General features: G+C 44.5%; 1 protein-coding gene across 6 annotated transcripts in view; it reads right to left on the reverse strand.

Annotated features, from left to right (window-relative positions):
• Positions 1-18,808, reverse strand: part of LOC103816970 (6-phosphofructo-2-kinase/fructose-2,6-bisphosphatase 4) — a 50,668-nt gene continuing 31,860 nt past the window's right edge. For 3 of the 6 annotated variants that reach the window (XM_030227919.2, XM_030227920.2, XM_018914996.3), the window contains exons 8-15: positions 17,550-17,757; positions 16,847-16,993; positions 16,157-16,261; positions 14,432-14,561; positions 14,009-14,071; positions 10,869-10,933; positions 10,381-10,458; positions 1-2,772 (exon numbers count right to left, since the gene is read on the reverse strand). In XM_030227919.2, the coding sequence (XP_030083779.1) occupies positions 10,396-10,458; positions 10,869-10,933; positions 14,009-14,071; positions 14,432-14,561; positions 16,157-16,261; positions 16,847-16,993; positions 17,550-17,757 (781 nt within the window). In that variant the 3' untranslated portion in view covers positions 1-2,772; positions 10,381-10,395. Of the gene's footprint in view, positions 2,773-7,469; positions 7,744-10,380; positions 10,459-10,868; positions 10,934-14,008; positions 14,072-14,431; positions 14,562-16,156; positions 16,262-16,846; positions 16,994-17,549; positions 17,758-18,808 lie in introns of those variants that run through there. The other 3 variants (XM_018914995.3, XM_009091015.4, XM_009091014.4) reach the window with 3 other exon arrangements.

Below are 18,808 nucleotides of genomic sequence, written 5' to 3' on the forward strand. Positions count from 1 at the left end.
TGCACCTTGTAGCATTTGATCTTTATTACTTGGATCAAAGGGCAAATGATTACATTTGTCTGAAAGATCACAACAAAGGCCAACGATGTAAGAAAGGAGAGTTTAATCCCAGTCGAGAGACTGCATCTGAGCCAGGCACACACAGAACAGAGGCGGTCAAATGGAACAAACACAGAAGGTCAGGACAAGGGTCTTCCCCTCTCCTGTCAGTGACTGTTCTGTCAGGAGGGGGGGACACACTTACAGAAGTGACAATTAACTGCAATTCTTAACTGTGCCTTCCCAGAGCAGCAGTCAGGGTTACACCCTGGGAGAACCCATGACTCCAACTCTACATTCAGGTCAAATCTACATTCATCATCCACACCTGCTCTCTCCAGCCAGGGTCAGATGCAGTCACTGATTTAGTACCTTCCTACCATAGAACCAACAACTTTTTTTTTTTTTTATTTCCTCTTCAAGTATCAGCACAATAGTTTATTTACACTTCTGTACAACTCTTTTTACTGAACACCCATTGCAGTAAAACACTCATCACAGTATATTTGAGAGCAGGCTAAAAAAATACCTACTGTACATAGAACATGTAGCCTCGAGGATGTTACACCTCTGACAGATCAGAGAGGTAAAACAAAGGGGGAGAGGAGACACTTCAAGCTGTGCTCACCAGCAAAGAGAAGCAACCCCAGGCCCAGCTCTCACTGGGGGACACATTTCTGCCCACACTTCTTCAGCCAGGTCTGAGTTCACAATCCCACTTTTCTAATGCAGCTCCCTGGGATTTTTACAGATAAATCCTGACATTCTCAGTGTAAAAACTGTTTAACAACCCCTGTTGTCCCAGCAGAGGAGCGAGGGCTGCCTGGGGCACAGCCCAGCTTTCCCACACCAGCGTGGGAGGGGAAATTGCCCTTCAGTTGTGCCACAAAGGTGGCCTTGTTAGCCACACATCAATGAATTCACTCCTCTGAGCAGTGCCAGGCAGGCTCTCTCCTCACCCCACAACTATGGGCACAGCTGAATTAATAAAGGTCGGAAATGGCATTACCATAACACACACACACACACACAAAGCTTTAGACAGCAGCGCTTGAAGCAAGTGTTCCTGGTCATTGTGCACCCTACACATTCCTCCTCTGAAACAGAACCCAGCAATGCACTATGGCTTACTTCCAGAGCTGAATATATTGCTGAATTTAGCTTATTAAAAAAATAAGTAATCACAACAGCAGCACATTATTTTATAGACCCTGCACAAACAAAAGACAATTTAGCCCTTGCCTGCAAAACTATGTTACCAGGGCCTAGTATTTCACACAGGAATTCAAGAAAGAAAAAAAGCCAAAACAACAAAACAACCCCACCAACTCACACAGTAAAAGCTCAATTAATTGGAGAGAATCCTTAGAAAAAACACAATTCAACTACCAAAGAACAGTTGTCCTCATTGCAGAGCTAGAGCCAGCAGCAGTGCTGGCAGCTCAGTTCAGTTGTCTGGTAACACACATACAAAATACACTTTGATTTAGTACAGTTAAAAGGTTGTGACCTTGACAGACACAGAAAATTCCATTTTTAGCACTGGAGTTTCACTAGGCATAAAAGAGCAATGAAGAACTGGGACGATGGAAGGTGCTTAAAAATAATACAAAAAACTCCAAGGCAGGTGTGCCTTCTTAAAATGATTTCAGAATTTACCTGGTGTTTTTGTTGCATGAGCTGTTAGAATGGTTAAACTCACCTAACCTTTCTGTACTGTTTCCTGATGTACGTATTAAATGTGGCTATAAAAGAGAAACATATACTTTTATGTTGAAATTCATTCCAAAAATACTCTAAAAATATAAAGACAACACTAACAAGACAAGCAGCTTTTCCAGCTCTTAACAGACTGAATCCTTTTCCCCTCCCTTCCAGACTCAGAAAAGCTGCTCATCCCCTCCCACAACTGCAGCAGAAAGGACACGTCTCTCTCTGTCTCTCTCCATCTCTCTCCATTCATTCCCCACATGTCACTCACACTCATGTCCCCCAATGCCCTCCAAAGTCCACCTGGTCTCTGGAAAGCGTCAGAATCTTGCTGAAACAGCAGAATTTCCCAGGTAGCAAATCCAGCTTTAATGCTTTGATTTTCCAAAGGGAACATCTCCCTTGTGAATTTCAGAAAAACTTTAAGTTGTGGTCGGCAAACCAAAGTTCAATTTCAAACACAGGACAATTATCAGAGCTGACGGGCTTCCCCATTTAAAGCAGCTTTGCAACACGAAGCCTCCAGTGCTCAAAATGTAGAATTTTGCCCATGTTAAATACGCCATCAAAAAAACTCCATGTAATACTAGGCAATCATTCACAGTAAAAACAAGAGAACTCTTAGAAAAAACACTTACAAAAAGAAAATAAAATCTAGTTAAAATCTTACGGTAAAATCAACATGGGCAATTAACCACCTTGCATTATCCACAGACAAACAGTAAAAACCCACTGAAACTGCACAAATTTACATAAGAAAAATCTAAACCCAACTCTGCTCTGCTCCCCACAATCTTTTCACTGATACCTTTGGAGTTATCCACGAGCACAGGTTTTGTCCAAAGGAGCAGAATCACATTCGAAATGTCTGGAAGGGAAGGGGAGGCGCGTCCATCCCGCCCTGCTCCGACACCGCGGGGCCCTGAGCTGCTGGAGGAAGGGCTGCTGCCCCGGGAGCTGCAGCTATAGGTGGGTGGGGACTGTCCTCAAAGCTTCTTCTCTCGACCTATTCACACCTACATTCTGCAAATTTAAAGACAAAAAAAAAATATAAAATGTTAAAGCAAAGGTCTGAGAAGCAGCCGCGGTTTTGCTCAGCACGCAGCTGTCACACGACACAACGGTGAGCAAGCTGCAATGCTGGTCCCTCAAAATGCTCTGGAAAACACAAGGAAAGGCCCCAGCCCCTGTCAGAACCAGGCTTGGACCTCGTCCCAGCACCAGGAGCTTTACAGAGCCCCTCAGACACCCAAAAGCAGGAGCTCTGCTGCCAGTGAAATGCATCCCTCAGACTTGTATCACACCAGATCTGGCAGGACACCTGGTGCCTGTACACCATATGCAGGTCTCACTGTTACAGCTTTTAAAACCTTTTTTTTCCTTTAATCACTGTTTTAACCACATTTTTCTAACCCTCTGTCTCCCCCAGTCTTTATGCATGTAGTGTAAGGAAAAACAGAACCCTGCAAAGGCCATAAACCACACAGGAATCAATAAAATCTTGAGGGAGGGAAGCCCTCCTCTCCTTGTTCCAAGCACACTCCAGGAAATAATTCCTTAACACCAACAGCCATAAAGCCAATCCTGATCCTATCTGTGAGCAGCCAAACCACTGGAAGAACTCTGAATAACTCCCTGAAGAGCTGGTAACATCAAGTGTTCCCTGAAGAGCTGCTAACATAAAGTTTAAATGCACTTTGGGATACGCCTGGCATGTGGCAGATGTCACACTGCCATCAGGGAATGCTCCAGCGGTTTTATTACCACATTTATTAGAGTTTACATTCAAAACAAGTCTCTCCAGTCAAGCTCTGGGGAAAGGAGAGCCCCACGAGCACACAGCAAGGGGCCCTCTCAGCACATGCAGACACACAACTCCATCAGTCAAAACTCATCCACTCAAAAAGCAATTCAATCTCCTCCCCAACCCCAGTTTCTAGATTTTTCAGCCATTTCTTATGAAAGCAGGCTATAAACAAGCAGCACCAGATTCTGTGTGGAGGTTGAATTTTGCCAGCATTGCTCTGCCCTTACCAGTGCTGCTACATTCACATCAGCCCTCTCCTCTCTCATCAGCCTTCAAGCCCTGGGCAAACCCCCATTTTCCACACCACACCAAGGTTTCTGGGAAACACACACAGAGCAAATGCTGCTGGACAGAGTTGTCCAAGTACTGGAAATCTCTGCACCCACCAGCACACAGCCTGAGTCACCCACACATCTCTTTGAAGGAAAGCAAAGCAACAACCCTATTTCAAAAAGAAGCTTCTACAAGAAGCATCTCTTCTGCAGCAAGGGGAAAGCATCAGAAAGCATCATTATCTGCTAAGAACACGAGGAGTTAGCAAAACAAGTCATACTCTGCATGGTTATAGGGGAAAAAAAACCCCAACAAACCAACAGAACGTGCTGGCATTTGGCATGTTTGTGTTTTTCTTAGCAACTGATGCAACGTACCCAGAATTTCCCTGGGACTGCAGAGAGGTCTCCACAGGCACTCCCAGAATACTGGCTGAAATCTTTTAAGCTGAACATCTGATGTTGATTCAAAGAAAATTAAATGGAGCATGAAATGGAGCATCAAAATGCAGGAATCCAGAGGTACTGGAAATTAGTCTGCAAGCAGCAAGAGCTAGACGGCTCAAACATGAAGCTGATAGGAAATGAGGTGATTAAGGCAAGGCAGAAGATACAGCTTATTTCTGTGAATGAGAGGTATTGGATAAAAGCAGCATTCTAACAACTAAGACCCAAAGGGAATATTGATAAGCAGGCAAGAAAGCTGAAAGCAAAAAAAGCTTGAATTTGAGTAAACAAATAGGCTGTGGAAGCAAAGTGTGCTGAACTGTCACATGGAAGGAAGAAAACTGGGATAAACCCTGATAAACACCCCCAAGGGCTTATTAAACAAACAACAGCCAGCAGTGAGAGCAGATGAGCAAGGGCTTAGAAAGGGACCAATATCCTCATTAACTGTAAGTGGATTCCCACTCACAGGAATCCCATTAGATGAGACAATGGCTACTGGGATCCCACTTTCGGAACAGCCATGGGCACTGTGAGGGAAAAGCCATGCAACAAGGACAGTGCTGCTGCTTAGAAATGGGACAGAGGTTTCAGCCTTGCTTTTGGGGCCAGAAGGAGTTCCCAAAAGTTTCAGCCTTACTTTTGGGGCCAGAAGGAGTTCCCAAAAGTTTCAGCCTTACTTTTGGGACCAGAAGGAGTTCCCAAAAGTTTCAGCCTTACTTCTGGGACCAGAAGGAGTTCCTGCAACAGCCTGGCCCAAAGTACACCTGGACAAATGACCGTGCTGGGAACAGCCACCACACCAGCAGCAACACGGTCTGGAGAGTTCAGGAAACACAGGGGGAGGAATAAAAACTACAGACCCATCTGAAATACTGTCTCTACCCAGCCATTCACCCTGTTCCCTGGCCAGCAGGAGCTGGCTGCTTCCAGGGCCTGCTCCCTGAGGGAGGAGCAGTCTGGCCCTGCCTTGCACAAGAGTCCATTCTTACCCTCTGAAAGACCCAGAGCACAGAGATTAACTCAAACACCCTCCTGTACCCCTGCTGCTGTGCTCACTGTGCCCTGGCCTTTGGACATTCCTGTCCTACAGGACAGAGCCCCCCCAGCCAAGTGCTCTGGGTCTCCAGCAGGACAGGCCCTGCTCTCATTGCTTTGACTCAGCTACAATGTGACCCTCACAGCACAACAGGAAGATCTTGCAGAAAGGCTCCTGCAGGCCAAAGGAGGAACCTCTGGGGACAAGAGCCAGCACAGGCCTAAGCACAGAAATAAACAGCACAATATAAACCACCAGCACTCTGTCAGCCTGCCCTCAGCAGGCTGTGCCATGGCCCACTGCTGACACCTCCCAGCCAGCAGCAGGCCTTCCTTTACTGACAATGCAAGGGCTGGTATGCCATCCTGCTACAAGAAAAGAACCCTTAGAGCATTCTGGTTTTAAATATCCACTTCACTCTGTGCACACAGCACAGTGAGTGCTGTGCTCAGCAGGCAGGGCCCCAGGAAACCTGGCTGGCAGCAGCTGGCAGGAATGGAGGGTCCGGGGTGCTCCTGCTGCTTCCCTTCCCTCTGCCACAGACCAGGCAAACTTTGCTTTCCTCTCCGGCCAAGCTCCTGCTGCTGTCATCCTCCCTCTTAATTTTCTCTGACAGCCCAAGCCACCCCTTTTTCAAGCAGCAAAGCTCAGTTTTTCCACAGCAGATGCCTGCACAGATTCTGGCTCCATAAGAGATGCACTGCATTTAATTTCATTTGGCTGGTGTTTCCTTAGCTGTGGCCTGTGGAGGTGACAGCACTCCAAGCTGTGTCCATGTGGCTCCTCAGGACCTGGCTATGGCCAGCATCCCTGTGATCCCCCAGCAATGTCACCTCAGGTGGCAGGTAAGAGCAGCCAGGCCCACTGCTGTGTGCCAGGGGATACAGCAGGCTCAGCTGCTCCTCTGGGCCACCTTCCACAGCAAAGCTCAGGCCCAGACCCTGGAGCAATTAAACATGGAAAAGTGACCAACCATTCCTACATCACAGTCATGACAGCAACATGGATCCAGGGTCTCCCAGTTTCAGTTCAGGGACAGGGGTTTAACCAAACACCAAGCACCACAGCAGGAGGCTCTCTGGTTATGGCAAACATTCCCAATTGCCACAAACTTCTGAAGATTTCTGTACCATTTTAGAAGTGCAGATATGTAACTTTCTTTTTTTCCAAAGTCCTGGTTTGGGAAAAACATACCACTGACAAACCTAACAGCTAAAAACCTTCCACAACCTACAGTCCTGCTTACTTTCACTACTTAAAGACCCTCTCAGATAACAGTTCTGAGCTCAGTGTTTTTCTGCCCTTCCCTGCCTCAGTGCTGCCTGCTCCATGGCACTGGCACTTCCCACAGCCTTGTGGTGCCCAGGGAACACCATGGCAAAGGCACCAGGGCACCACATCTCTCACAGCCTGCAGTCTCCTCCCTCCTGCATGAATCCCTTATCCTGTATGATAGGAAAGCAAGAAGCTTTCCTATCATACAGTTTGGGATTCATGCCCTGCTGGTTTGAGATCTGTGTCTGCTGCTTTGGCTAACTCTTCCTCCCTGTTCTGGAATGGTCAGCACTGCTTATTGGAGCCCTCATAAAATCTGGGTACACAGCAGCTGGGGCAGAGCTGCACACGCTCCATCACCCACATCCACACAAAGCAGGAAAAGAGGGAATTTAAAATCCCTTCTCTAGGCAAACCCTAGAGCTTGGCTAATGCAGAACAGCTGTTAACAAAAGTTGTATATTAAAAACATTTCTACACATTCCTGTTCTTTGAATAATTGTCCTGAAACTAAGTGAAAACTTGCTACCCTGCTCTAACAGCACATCCTTAATTAGCACACGTAGAGCACAGTGCTATGGATTAGTGGGATTAGGGATTTACAGTAATTATGGGTTGTTATTTTACACTGCATGGCAGTCCAATCACTCCCAAGGGCCCTGAAACAGATAATACTGGTGCTCTGCTGGGCAAAACAAATTCTGACCTTCTTATCTCACACAGGATGTTGTGTTTCATGGCTTTCATAAATACACTGCAGCTAACACTAAGTGATTGCTGGCTATTACAATAAAGCTTAATGCTGCAGGATGTTTAAATGACAGCAATTTACAAAACCAGCATTCCAGAGATCAAGGTCTGATAACTCATCCACAATACATTAGCCAGTGCAACAGTTTTATTGTGATTTGATTAATTCTTTCAAGTCATGTGCTGTACAAACATTTGGTTTGAGTTAGGAGTTTGGTTTGGATGTGGCTATTTTTTTTTTTTTTTTAATTTCAAAGTGATTGGAATGATTAGTTTTTCAATTTATTTTGAAGTAGCAGGATGAAAACAGCACCCAAGTTTGATAGTTGGTCGGGACACAGGATTCACTGATGAGCAGGGACTGTTACAAGAGCGTCCTCGGTAGGTCTGGAAATGTCTACATTCTGTATAATAATAAAAATACAGAGAATATTTATCATGCAGCAGTAAGACCAACAAAAAGCACCAATCAGGTCCCTTCACAAGTACACAGCTGGGTTGATTGAGAAGCAGAGATGATTTCAGCCCCCCACACCCCAAGAACGCAGCAGACTGAGAGCTGGTCGCTGTCCCAGAATGAGACAGCGCGAAAATCTATTTACAGTAAAAAAAAAAAAAAAGCTTTTGAAATTTTCACAGTCCTCTGAGGAGCAGTTAAATACAGCTCCCTCGCTGGCAGCACTACCCAAAGCTCAAGTCAGTCACATTTAGGAGGAAGTCTTTTACAGGCCCAGGTAGGAATCCACCTTATCACCTGCTTCAGCACACACACATCTGCTCACTGAGAAACTTCCAGTGTTTCACTGAATATGCCACATGCTTCTGTGCCAAGAGGAAGCTTTTAACATGTGCTGGTGTTATAGGCAATGTAACACCTCTAATAAAATAAAATACATGTTCTCAGATGCCTTAACCATTCAAGGCTGATCACACCAACTAGATCTCACCTCCTTTTGCAGAGGTTGCAGAGAAACAATAACATTCAGTGCAGCACTCAATTATTTAAAACCAAATGAAACCAAGACCCCAGTGCAGCCAAAGAGGAATCACATCTGCCCTGGCACCATCTCCTGCAAGTCCCAAAGCCTGTGCAATTGCTATTCTCCCTCCTACCAAGAGAGCAGACCATGATAAACTGCTCTGAAGTTCCTTACAAGACCCATTTTAGGCCAAATCATTGTCAATTCTTCAAACTTCCCACTGATGGGTTTCATTAGTCCTGCCTGTTCCACACTGTGGTAAGCCAGCTTACCTTGCCTAACATCTCCCTCCCCCAGGTCCCCTAAACAAAATAAAACAGGAGATCTGGTGTGAGTAAGGCCCTCTCTGTCATTCACTGACTAAGCCAGATGTGCAAAGCAGACATTTCACCCCAGCACTTGCTGGGTCCCTTCTCTGGGCCACAAAACAACAGCTAAAGCAACTCCCCTGAATTATTTTCTGTAAAAGACTATAGACTCCTTCATTGGAAAAGGTCAGAACTCCAGCCACCACAATGCTGACAAACACAAGGCTTCAGTCTGCTCCAGCCAAGTAAGTCCCCACGGTACTCTGAGGCTCACACATCCCACAAACAAACACCCCAGAGCTCTGCCTGCATTTCTGCCACGTGAAAAGAGATGTTTTCAGCTGAGCCAAAAGGAGGGCACTGTTCTGGAGCACAGACTACAAGTGACTGGTGGGTCACAGAACAGACCCTGGGCAATTCTCAATCCAATAGCTTCATTGTTTAACAATGCTGTAATGTGACACTGTATTAATTAAATGCTCTGACTTCAACAGACTACTTGAAAAGTTAATTTTACAGAAGTAATTAATGTTTTCATAGGTGATTTAAATGGAAGCTTTTGAAATTTTCACAGTCCTCTGAGCAGCAATTAAATGCAGACAGGACCACCTCAAGTCCTTCATTCAGACCCACTACCTGAACAGTGTAACAGCATCCATATTCACCAGGCTGGGTTTCCTTAGGGGCACAGGGAGAAGAGAATTTGAGGGGTTTTTAGGAAAATGCCTCTATTACTTTTTTTTTCTTCTTATAAAATTCATTCACTCAATTAATTTGTGCTCAAATCAGTCTTGGGCCTTTGAGCCCACAGCAATGGAAGTGCCTTTCTGATCCTCTATGTGCACCTGAACAGAGCCACCCACAGCAGTACCAGCATGGCCACATCACTTGCTAGACATGTGGAGAGCCACTTGGTGATTCAGGCAGAGCTTTCCCCCTTGAGAGAAACCCCTTCAGTTGGAGGACTGGCATTCCAGCAGCATTTTGGCAAGCTGTAAATTCAGCACTGATATTTTGATCAGCCAAACTAAAAACGTTCATTTACATTACTAAACACAAATAACCTACTGCTCTAAGACACCCTCATGGATTTTCACTATGCTTCTCCAGCTTTAGGTACTGTGAAAACACATAATGGATTTCCTAAACGTGATAAATCAAACTAAGATACAAACTGGCAAAGCAGAATGGCAAAGCAGGAAAAGGAGGAGGAAGGAAATAACACTATGCAGTTGTTGAAGAGAAAACATCCAAAAGTCAGGGTTTTCAGAACTTGGAATACCCAGGTCATTAAAACAAAACTTATCTGCAGAAGAATTCCAGCATGAATTCTGCACAAAAGTGAACCCTTGGTTACAAAAGGCACTTCACGTCATGTGCCTTGTGGAAACACAGATAAAACCTCATTTCTCACTATATTCCTCTTCACCATCAACTGTTGCTCTGAAAGCCACCAAACACAGAGCCCTTTTTTCTCATGTTATCAAACTGACTTCCAATTCACCAGTGGGCACTGCTCCTAACCTCAGCACAGAATCAGTGCCATGCCTGGTGGCATGAGCCTCAGGCTCCTGCAGGGAACCAGAGAGCTTTAACCATGACACATGTCACACAGCTTTGATGCTAAAGCAAAGGAAGAGCTTGGCACAAGCAGCAGGAGGAGCCTGAGCTGAGCTGGACACTGAGGAGCACAGAGAGCCTGAGGCAGGCAGGGCACAGAGCTGCCGGGGGCTGACAGCTTCTCTGCACTTACATTTCACAAACACGCTCAATTTCCTTCCCCCGGCTGTGCTGCTGTTTCCCGAGAGCTAGTCTTCCTCTCCAGCTTTGGCTTAAAACACAGGTGACATCATCAATTCCTCTTTTTCATACAGCAGTGATGAAAAAGCTGATGGCTTCTCTCCCCAGACTAGGCGTGGCACTCCTAACACAACTGTGGGCTACACCTACTTCTGCTGAGTGACAAAGCCTGGCAGAACTTTATACAGCTTTTAGCCTGACACCACATCTTCAAATTCTCATTTCTCAAAGATAAACTATCCCAGCTAGAACTCACACATAAGATCATTTCAATCAATAAAAAATTTGCTCCCCCCTCACAGTAAACCAGTAGCAAAGCTTCATACGTAAAATAAAATAAAACTCAGCTGAGTTATCAAATCAGTTCTAGCCACAAGGACAATGAAAATCAGTTCAGACCATACATTACATCAAGTTCTCCAATTTGAAAAATATTCTTACCTCAGGTTTATCTCTGTGTGTGTTTACAGCTTCGACATTCAGAAATATAGATTCTACTTTACATCCTGTTGATAGAAAACACATTTTTAGACACATCTGCTTTGAAAGTGAAGTTATGATAAAGATGCAATCTAATTTTGAGATGGTGAAGGTTAATCACTTTCCCCTTCTGATTTATACCAGAATTTCCTGAATGCTGAAGAGCTAAAGCTACAGAAATTAATCCATTCCCCCTGGATGAATATTGTTGTCAATCTGATAATCAATCTCCTCAGCTTCATCATTATTTTCTTAGGAGAAAAAAAAACCCTTTTTTTTAATATACAGAAACATTCAATGAGAAAGTTTTTATTTGTAACTTTTTGTGTTTTAAACATCTAGGACTTCTAGAAGTCTAAGAAGAGAAAGGCTGCTCTCATTTCTTAAACATAAAAACAACTACAAGAAGGCACAGTGTGCTGTCAGCAACCCCCATTCCTCTACATGTACAAAATGGTTTTAACCCCAAGCTAAACAGAACTTCAATGCTGACTCCTGAAAAGGAACTTCTGCTTTACATTCAAAAACTCAAAACCCCAGTGAGGCAAGAAAAATTAAGAGTGAGAAGAAACAACTATTTCCCAGGTAATATAAACTGATCCACTTAGAGGATGATATAATTACTCCAATACACCATGGCCACAGCACTTCAAGCCATCTCTGATTGCCAAACTCTGGCTTATACCACACAAACATGACTTTTATAAGCTACCACTACTCTACAGAACATCATTAATAGTCACTTCCTCTGACACACCAGAGTCCATCCTCTATCACAAGCAGGTTTCCAGATTTTTCTCCTCATCTATTCCCTAAAGTCATAATATATTCCATGGAGTTGCTACATGACAGAAAAAGGGGATTTCCTTAGAAAGCCACTCCACTTAAAAAAAAAAAAAAAAGAAATTAGTAAGGCCAGTATTTGCCTTCCCTTTGGGAAGCCTGTCCTTTTAAAGCCCATTTGTCAGGAAGACTGTGAGCAAACACTGTGGGAACTCAGAGAAACAGAAAGCTATAAAACAGATTTAAGGAGGAAAAGCACATCATCTCCCAGTGGAGCAGAAACCTTACTCATCCTTCTGTCCACAGATCCACTGTGAGCCCTGAGACCAAGCCAAGCCCTGAGCCCTGCTGCTGGCCATTCCCCAGGGCTGTGACACAGCAGACACTTCAGAGCTCCCTCAGTCCTTGCCACAAGCTGAGTTTTAGATCCAAAGAGAGCATCATGTGGAGAGCTTTACACATAAACCAAAGGAACAGGCCTTGCTCCACAGCAATCACCACGTGCATTTTCCCAGCTCATTTTTAATTACTGATGAGCAACTTCATCCCTACACCAAGCTGCAGTTTCCCTTTCCATAGACCACCACTGCCCTGGACTGCTGGGTAAAGGTCTCAACCACCCTGATCCAGCTGTCAGGCTGTACCAGATGTTTCTCCTGTTTTCTCTGCAGGTCAGACTCTAAAGGTGGGAATGATGCTCCTCTCCACCACCAGGAAGAGCAAAGCCCCAGGGGAGGCATTTCCCCAGAACAGGCTTAGCTGGTTCAAACACACCAAGTCTGATCCTGCATCCTGCCTGGCTGGAGCCAAGTGACACATCAGTGCCATCAATCAGTATTGCAGAAATAATTTAAAGTCCTTGTGTTTTCAGATGGCTGAACTCCAAACAGTAGGTTGGCTGAAATGTGCTCATCAGACATACATGTGAAACCCCTTAAAAAAGGACAATGGCAGTTCTTTCCCTCCAGTCAGAAGGGCGAGGACAGTGTTTGTACCACTCTGTTTCCTTCCTCTCTTAGTGCGTGAGCAAACACTCAAACATCCACACCCTCTTAAAATCTGTGAACAGTCACTCAACTTCCCTCCCCCTGCAAAGAAGAAAGAAAAACAGCAACAACAACAACAACAAAAATCCACAAGAGAACCCCCAAAAAACCAAAGAAAACCCCAAAACAAAGCCTTGCTGTGGAAAACAGGCAGACTCTAGCAGGTCAGAAGAACCCAGTTTTTAAAAACCCAAGTTTTGACTGCAGTGAATCTCTATTTTCAAAACCCCAGCTTGTCATGCAAGGCCGGGAACACCAGATGTCACCACAGCACAGGCTGTCGTTCCTGCAAGAGGAAACTACAACCAAACGGCAAAAATCTCCTCACACAGATTATCCAGTGTAGCAGCTACTTTGTTTCATAAGATTCTTTGTTTCAACTTCATATGAAACTTAACAAAACACAAAGTACTGATCTGGACTGCTATTTTTCAGAGCTGAAAACCAAAGACAGCCTCCAATTTATGACTGAACCAGCAGTTTTGGGCAATACATTTTTCCCAATAAGCTGTGCAGATAATTCTCTGCCTGAGATGATCTTGTGAAGTGGGGGATATCAGATACGACCCAGCCGTAACTGCATGAAAATGAACAGAAGGCACACACCAAGCTGAGGTGGGAACACACACAAAACTCCATCAGCAACCAGCCTAAAGCCCAAGCAGGGCACTCAATAACCTTCACCCCACACTGCCCACAGAGCCAGGGAAAGCCCCTGAGCCAAGCACCAGGAACAGCTGCTGACAAACAAATGCCAGCATCAACAAACAGGGTCAGTTCATGGGGTACTCTCATAGTCCATGGAAAAAAAATAGCTCAGAAAAAGAGAACAAAGTTATTTAAGGCTAAGGGAACACATCTGGCAAGATGATAAACCTATACAAACGTAAATTTGCCTGTCCTCTGAAAAGCAATACCCTCCAATACATCAATAAAACCTCAGATCCTGCTGCAGCAGAAGAGTAAATGCATGGGTTTGCCAGAAGAATGAGTGAAACAGAGTATGAACTGGGCACAAAACTGTCCCCTCCAGCAGTTACAGCCACTGGTGGAATCAGGCCCTCAGCAACACATGTGTTTCCTGGCACAAGGCAAAGCAAGGATAACCCAGAGGATTCATTTATTCCAGCAAAGCTCTGCAGGCATACATGCAATGTCAAACCTGACTATTTCAAAGCAACATGAAGTGTGTTTTAAACACTCCACCACCTTTCCTGATGACAGAGACAGTATAACCAGACTTATATAATAAATATACATAATTGCACTTACCATAAGCCACCGGGGTTAGCTTTAGGACGGTATGCAGTGGGCACTTCAGGTAGGGCAGTTGTTCTGAGAAACCAAACCACAAATTACACATGAAATACAGGTTACAACTGACTCTTCTGTTATGTTTCAGGTCAGCTACTTGAATGACTTTTTACCTAACAGGAGATCTCTTTTCCTTGCATGCAACAGAGATGCTAATCAGAGCAAAAAGCAGCTATCACAGTATTTCAGATGAGGAGCAGCTCAATAACATCAACTACCAGGTTTCATGTGGGGGTCAAATACCAAAAAACACACTTGGGTACTTGCCTGGCAAAACCAGCCTCTGATGATGCAGCAAATTGTTAGAATTTACTGTTTGGAACCTTAAGCAATAAATTTTCAAAAATCCAGCCTGTTTGTAAGGTATCAAGGAAGAGTTACCTGCAGGCTTGTCAAGGAAATATGCGAGCAGGCAGCGCATGACAGCTTGGTGACAAATGACAAGCACATTCTCCTGCCTTTCCAGCTCCATAATTACTGGCTCCAGCCTCTGAACAAGATCTTCATAGGACTGGGTGGGGAGGAGAAACACAGAGCACATTAAAAAGGGAAAACTCTTTGAACAGTGTATATGTATACAGAGGGGATCTTACTTTCATATTAGTCATTTTCTAAATGCAGTAATAATTTTCATTAAACAAAGAACACAGTTCAGACCTAAGCACACACATAACACATTTTATTATACACATAACAAAACAAATCTCCCTCATAGAAAAGCTTTATTAAATTAGCCACTTTGATCAAGAATTTCTACAAAATCCCTAGGATTTAATTCACATCTGCAAACAGGAGTCTTGCACATTATTTTCCATAGTTCATCTTCAAAAGCATCTCTCTTCCAAGCCCAAATCAAGGAAGCTCAGCCAACAATCAGCGTGCAAAGAGTTCACAAAGCCTGACTTGTTCAGGCTGCCCTTTCCAAACAAGCTGTGGGCATGTTGGACTGGCCTGGTGACAGCAGCCACCATCCCACCAAGGGCCAGCACAAGGACTTGCTGGTGACCTGTCCTGCCTGGTCATGCACAGGGAATTGCTCCTGCATGGGCACAACTGAACTGAATTTCACATGCATGGTAAAGGCTCTGCTTCCAACACGTGCCAGGTGCTTCCAAAATGTGTCAGGTATGTCCAAAATGTTCATGTACCACAGGTGGAGAGCTCAGCACACTGCCCAGCAGGGCAGGGATTGAGCACAGCAGGAAATCTTCACTGTGGTCCCCAGGCAGGAGCAAGTGGCACTGCAGACTGAGCCCTGGACAACAGAGAGCCCCCAGCCCCCCTGAGAGCTGTGCAAACCCCTCACTCTGTTACCAGACACAAAACTGCCTCGGATAAATGAGACCAACTCATCCCCACAAGGCCCAGGGGAAGTTTGACATGCCAGTCACCATACCCAGGACTGCACTGCCTTGAAAAACAAACACTCCTTGTTCAAATGCATGAGGAGCACTTGCAGCTTAATGACAGCCTCATTAGCAGGACCGGACCGGGGTCACACTGCCAGGGACACTGCTCTTGTCACAGTGATTGCTCCTGAGGAAGAAGGCAGAGCTCTGCTCCTCACAGCTCAAGCAGGAGCAGCTGGTCCAATCCCTCCTCCCAGACCTCAGCCCCCAGTGATGGCCCTGCCACCATCTGGCCACCACTGCACTGTACTAGGGCTGCTTTAGAAAAGCCATCAGCAAGTTTATTTTCCCAGAGGCAAGGAGTTAAATAACGTGGCTGGAGATTTCCCCAGCATTTCAGCCAGAGCTGCCTGCAAAACAGCCACCACCAAGAGCAGGGATGAACAGAAACAGGGCATCTTAGCAGCAAGTTTGCAGGTTACAGTTAAAGCCCTGCAATAGTTCCTCCTGCACAGGTACAATGCCCACAAGATCAAAGCTCTCCATTGTTTCTCTAAATTTATGGTTTTATTTTTCAAGCCCTGAATCAACGTAAGTGGTCTGGGCTCAATCCTTGCAAGATCCTATGTGCTTTTCCATGGAGAAAGGAACAACCTTTTCATTAATTTAAAAATTTGTTTTTCCTTCCTAAAGCGAGCATGCATATATGCAAGAAGACAAGGAATCCCTTCAACTTGTGAGATTAAAAATAGCATACCTCTCCTTTAGGGTATCTGTATCTGTATTTGTCTTGGTCTCTCAGTGCAAATTCAAGAGGATAATTTTCCTGTATTTCTTCATATGTCATTTCTTCACACACTCCCTGTCAGTAATGAAAATAATTAAAAAACTTGTATTCCCAGTAATGCAAAAAGCAGATATCACTCTTAAATAAAACCACACACAAACAACCTTAAACAGTTTTATTTTGCCACTCTGACTCTTAAAATTGTCACACATGACAAACAGGGCACTCAGCTTGACTCAGAGGTGGTTAGGAGGAATCATTAAATCCCTGTACAGGTGAAGTTACATCTATGGACGAAGCAAGTCCATGTTTTACCTACTGCACCTCCTTTTATATCTTACAGCTGCAGCTGGAAACTGCCAGCTAGCAAACCCCCCCACCAAAACTTCTTTCTAAGCCCAACTAACCAAAACTTCATAACATCATGGCTTCTACAGAGGAATGTTTCACTGGGAAAGACAAGAGAAGAACAAATTAACAATGGCAAAATTTAATGAAATGCTTAGCCTTGTTCACAGGTAATGGCAATTACTTCCAGCCTCCAGAAGCAGCTTCAATGACTTTCTATCCCATAAAAGACAGATTATTTGAAAACTGAGTACTTTCTTCCCCCCTAACAATCAAAGCAACTTATTAGGCATTTCAAAGAGAAGAACTTACTGCATCTATCTCATTCAAAACCTTCCACTGCTCATAAGGCACTCCCAAGGCTTCAGCAGTCTGAATTGTCCTTTTCATCTGGCTGGTCCAAACTTTCAGATCTTTGATATTTTGCTCATTAATAAACTGTGACAAGCTTTTGGCAAACTGGAAGAAAAAACAAGAGACACTGGGTGAGGGCTCAGAGCCAACACAGGGGGTTCAGTTTAGAATACATGGGTTCCAGCCTCTGTAAGCTCACTGTAGCTTTTCCAAAAGACTGTCAAAGGTTTTGCTATGAAGTACAACCAACTCCATTATCCAAGAGGGACAGGAGAAAGAATAGAAGTACATGGAAAATAGAAATTTTTAGCAGTTCCTAGTTTTCCTTCCACTAATTTTCCTTTCAGCTTTAAGTTGTGTACACTTTCCCGACTACCCAACTAGTCAGGATTTCACAACAATATAGTTAAAAAATAAAGCCCTCTGGCCAACTGCTTTGTGGTGTGGGATAAAAAGGAATTTTAGCCAATAGAGAGACACACAGATAAAAGAGTACAAACCACAACACACAAAGTGCCCGTCCTGTTCCCACTACCCAAACACGCAACTAAAAAAGTCCTTCAAACTCATTAAGAGGAAAAAGCTGTAGAGGAGGAAAGCTGCAATAGCCCAGCACAAACACACACAGAGCTCACAGTTCCACCTGGCTGGAGGTACATACTTCCTTGCCCCTGACAGACAGCCCAGGATCTCCTCCTATTCTCCCCTTGAGGTTGAGCTCACTCTCTCCGTGCCGGCAGAGGTAGATTGACCGAGGAGTCACGTGGATATTCATGAGGTAGTAGACAATCCGGCTCTGGATGTGATCCATCACTCTGTTCACCAGGTAACTCCTTCCAACATCCATAATTTTAATGTAAGAAAGATCCCTTTCATGAGCAAGTTGAAAAAAAAAATAGTAAGGTTCCACATTGTTGCTATTAGCATGCAGCACAATCTTTCCACCCTCTCTGTCATTATGAAACAAAGGGGTGACAAGCCAAGGAAATGAAAAAATCCTCAATCAGCCATGGAATATGCATTAGTCCTAAGAAATAACATAGTACTCCAAAGGTATGGGATGAACTCTATTCCTTTCAAGTGGAGCTGCTCACAGCACTTTCTTTTCTGCCTCCTTTACTTGCACTTCATGCAAGTCTAGATCCTAACTCTTGGAAAAATACAGCCCACACACTGAAAAGAAGATTCAGTGGAGTCACTTAAGTTACCACAGCTAAGATATATAGCTATTTTACAATACCATTTGGGGTTTTTTTTCCAGGTTACAAACACTTTCCATCACCGAGTGCTTGTCTGATTGCACCCAGGGGCCATAAGGAATGGTCACCAATTACCCATCTCATTTAATCCCTCCAGAAAAAGTAGGGCACCAGAAGAGCCTGGGAGTAGTCTGAAGCAAGACATTTTCTGCACTGCTCTGTGAGCAACCTTTTGTTAACTGTACTGTAATTTACCCCACCACTACCTTCTCTCAGCATCAAACAGCTTATAATTTCAATTTTCACTGCTTATCCTCTGTCACCTGAGCTATAATTCTAGAGCAGCCTCTTGCTTGCACAGGGAAAGATGTCTCATAAGCTGAAAATAACCACTATTGGTTTCTAGCTATGTGTTTGAGACACCACAGTGCAATGAAACAAGAAAACTGATAATAAAACCAAGCAGAAGCAGTGAGAAACAGGCACCAGCACCCTCACTGCTGCCCATGTTCCTTGGAGTTATCATTACTATTCCAGGCAGGCACAGCCATTGGGTCCATCACAGGAATTACACACATGAACTGAGCCGGCCTCACGCTGCTCACGCTCAATTACATTGAAATGCAGCTCAGCCTTCCCTGCAGCTCTGCACAAACCAGCAGCACCTGGGATGGCTGCAGCTCCACATCCTACTCTGAAATCCTGGGCTGTAGCAACAAGG

Source organism: Serinus canaria, chromosome 12, assembly GCF_022539315.1.
Source record: "Serinus canaria isolate serCan28SL12 chromosome 12, serCan2020, whole genome shotgun sequence".
Classification (NCBI taxonomy): domain Eukaryota; kingdom Metazoa; phylum Chordata; class Aves; order Passeriformes; family Fringillidae; genus Serinus; species Serinus canaria.